Genomic DNA, 1,666 nt, shown 5'->3' on the forward strand with positions numbered 1-1,666 from the left:
AGGGCAGGGGAAGGGAGGCCCTCAGATTTTGATCTCTGTCCGGAAGGTCTGCTGGACGTGCTCTGTGTGCGGGTGTCGCCGCGCCCGGATGGTGAGGCTGCCGTCCTCCCTCAGGGCCGAGGTCACGGAAGTGGGGTCCACGTCCTCGGGCAGCTGGCATTTGTGAGCGAAGGTGTTCATGACCGTGCCGTCAGCTGCCAGCTGGGGGGGAGAGCTGGGTCAGGGCCGGCTGCCCTGCACCCCTGTCCGGCTCATGTCAAGCCCCAGCCCCTTCTCCCCCGTCCAAGTCCAGCGGGCCCCTCCCGCTGAGGGGTCTGCTCTCAGGCTGGTGCAGGGTCTGGCCAGGATGATGGTGGCCACAGGCCCAGGGCTATGCAGGGACAGGTGCACAGGTGCTGAGGATTCCAATGGGCAGGCAGGGGGCTTGGCACAGGGCCGAGTCGGGCCCTCTGGACACCCAGACCCGCTGGGTCTCCACGGTCAGGGCTGGGCCGGTGGCCCTTCCCCCACGGCTTGGTCAGCACATAGTGTCCAGAGGAGCCTGGGGTGGCTGAGTCACTGGCGGGAGTGGCAGGGCTGGCACATGCTGCCCACTGGTCCTGGTGCCCACAGTCCCTGGCTTCCCTGACAGGGTGCCCAGGCACCTAGCATCCTGCGCTCAGGGAGGGAGCCGGGCCCTGGGGGCTCTGGCAGAGCTGTGGGCAGCCCCTCTCCTTTATGGGGCACCTGTGGCTGTGGCCCACTGCGGGCAGCATCCAGGTTCAGCTTGTGGCACACCCTCCTCCGAGTGACCCAGTGACCCTGAGAACCGTGGGTAGAGGGAGTGTGGGGTTTGGAGTGTGGGATCCTGAATGGCAGGGACTCTAATTCAGGGGTCCCAGGTTGGAGGCTGGGCCTCTGGAGCCAAGAGGGAAGAGGGCTTGAGGGGTGTCATGTGGGGGAACTCTTCCCGCAGCTGTCCAGGTGAGTCCCCAACTCACCTGTCCTCACTCAGCTGTCCTCACTCAGCTGTCCTCACTCAACCACCATCTCCCTCTCTCACCTCACGGCTCAGGTGCCCCCTGCCTGCATCCCTCCCCCCTCCCATTCCCCTGGGGCCCTCTCAGTGGCCCAGGCTCCTGGAAAACGGATCTCGGGGCAGAGAGAGGCAGTAACGGGGATCCTGCGGTCCACGAGCTACAAGAGCAAGGTCTCCAATGTGCCCTGGGGACTTGGAGGGACATGGGATAGAGTCTGGGGTCCCAGGATGAGACATGGGAGTAGGGACACTGGGCAGAGGGTGCAGGGGCAGAGCCTGGGGTCCGGGCGGGCGGGCAGCTCACCTTCTCCGCGCGCACCTCGATGTGGTTGTTGGACGTGGTGACGATGATGTCCTCAGGGGAGAAGTCGCTCACGTCCACTGCAAACTCGTAGGCATCGCCGAGTGTCTTGATGTTGCCCGGCCCCCCAGTGCGGGCTGTGGGGAGGGCTGCCGTGAGCCGAGCACAGAGCAGGCTTGCACCCAGAACTCAGGCTTCCGGCTCCTTCTCCTGGGGAGAGGGGAGGCCCCCCAGGCCTGACTTCCCTTTCAGCTATTGCTCCTAACCTCCCTGCCCACCCTCCTCACCTCTTGCAGCCTGCCTTTCCCATGGTGGGGCTAGAGCCTCAACAGGCACAGGTGTGTGTG

The 1,666-nt window shown here is 65.4% G+C and overlaps 1 protein-coding gene across 2 annotated transcripts in view; it reads right to left on the reverse strand.

The window, feature by feature from the left end:
- Positions 1-6: 6 nt before the first annotated feature.
- HSPB7 (heat shock 27kDa protein family, member 7 (cardiovascular)) overlaps positions 7-1,666 on the reverse strand; it is a 2,341-nt gene continuing 681 nt past the window's right edge. The window contains exons 2-3 of one of the 2 annotated variants that reach the window (XM_005886187.1): positions 1,323-1,456; positions 7-201 (exon numbers count right to left, since the gene is read on the reverse strand). In XM_005886187.1, coding sequence (XP_005886249.1) covers positions 22-201; positions 1,323-1,456 — 314 coding nt within the window. In that variant the 3' untranslated portion in view covers positions 7-21. Of the gene's footprint in view, positions 202-1,322; positions 1,469-1,666 lie in introns of both variants that reach the window. The other variant, XM_014533300.1, reaches the window with a different exon arrangement.

Source organism: Myotis brandtii, unplaced genomic scaffold (genome assembly GCF_000412655.1).
Source record: "Myotis brandtii unplaced genomic scaffold, ASM41265v1 scaffold96, whole genome shotgun sequence".
Lineage (NCBI taxonomy): Eukaryota > Metazoa > Chordata > Mammalia > Chiroptera > Vespertilionidae > Myotis > Myotis brandtii.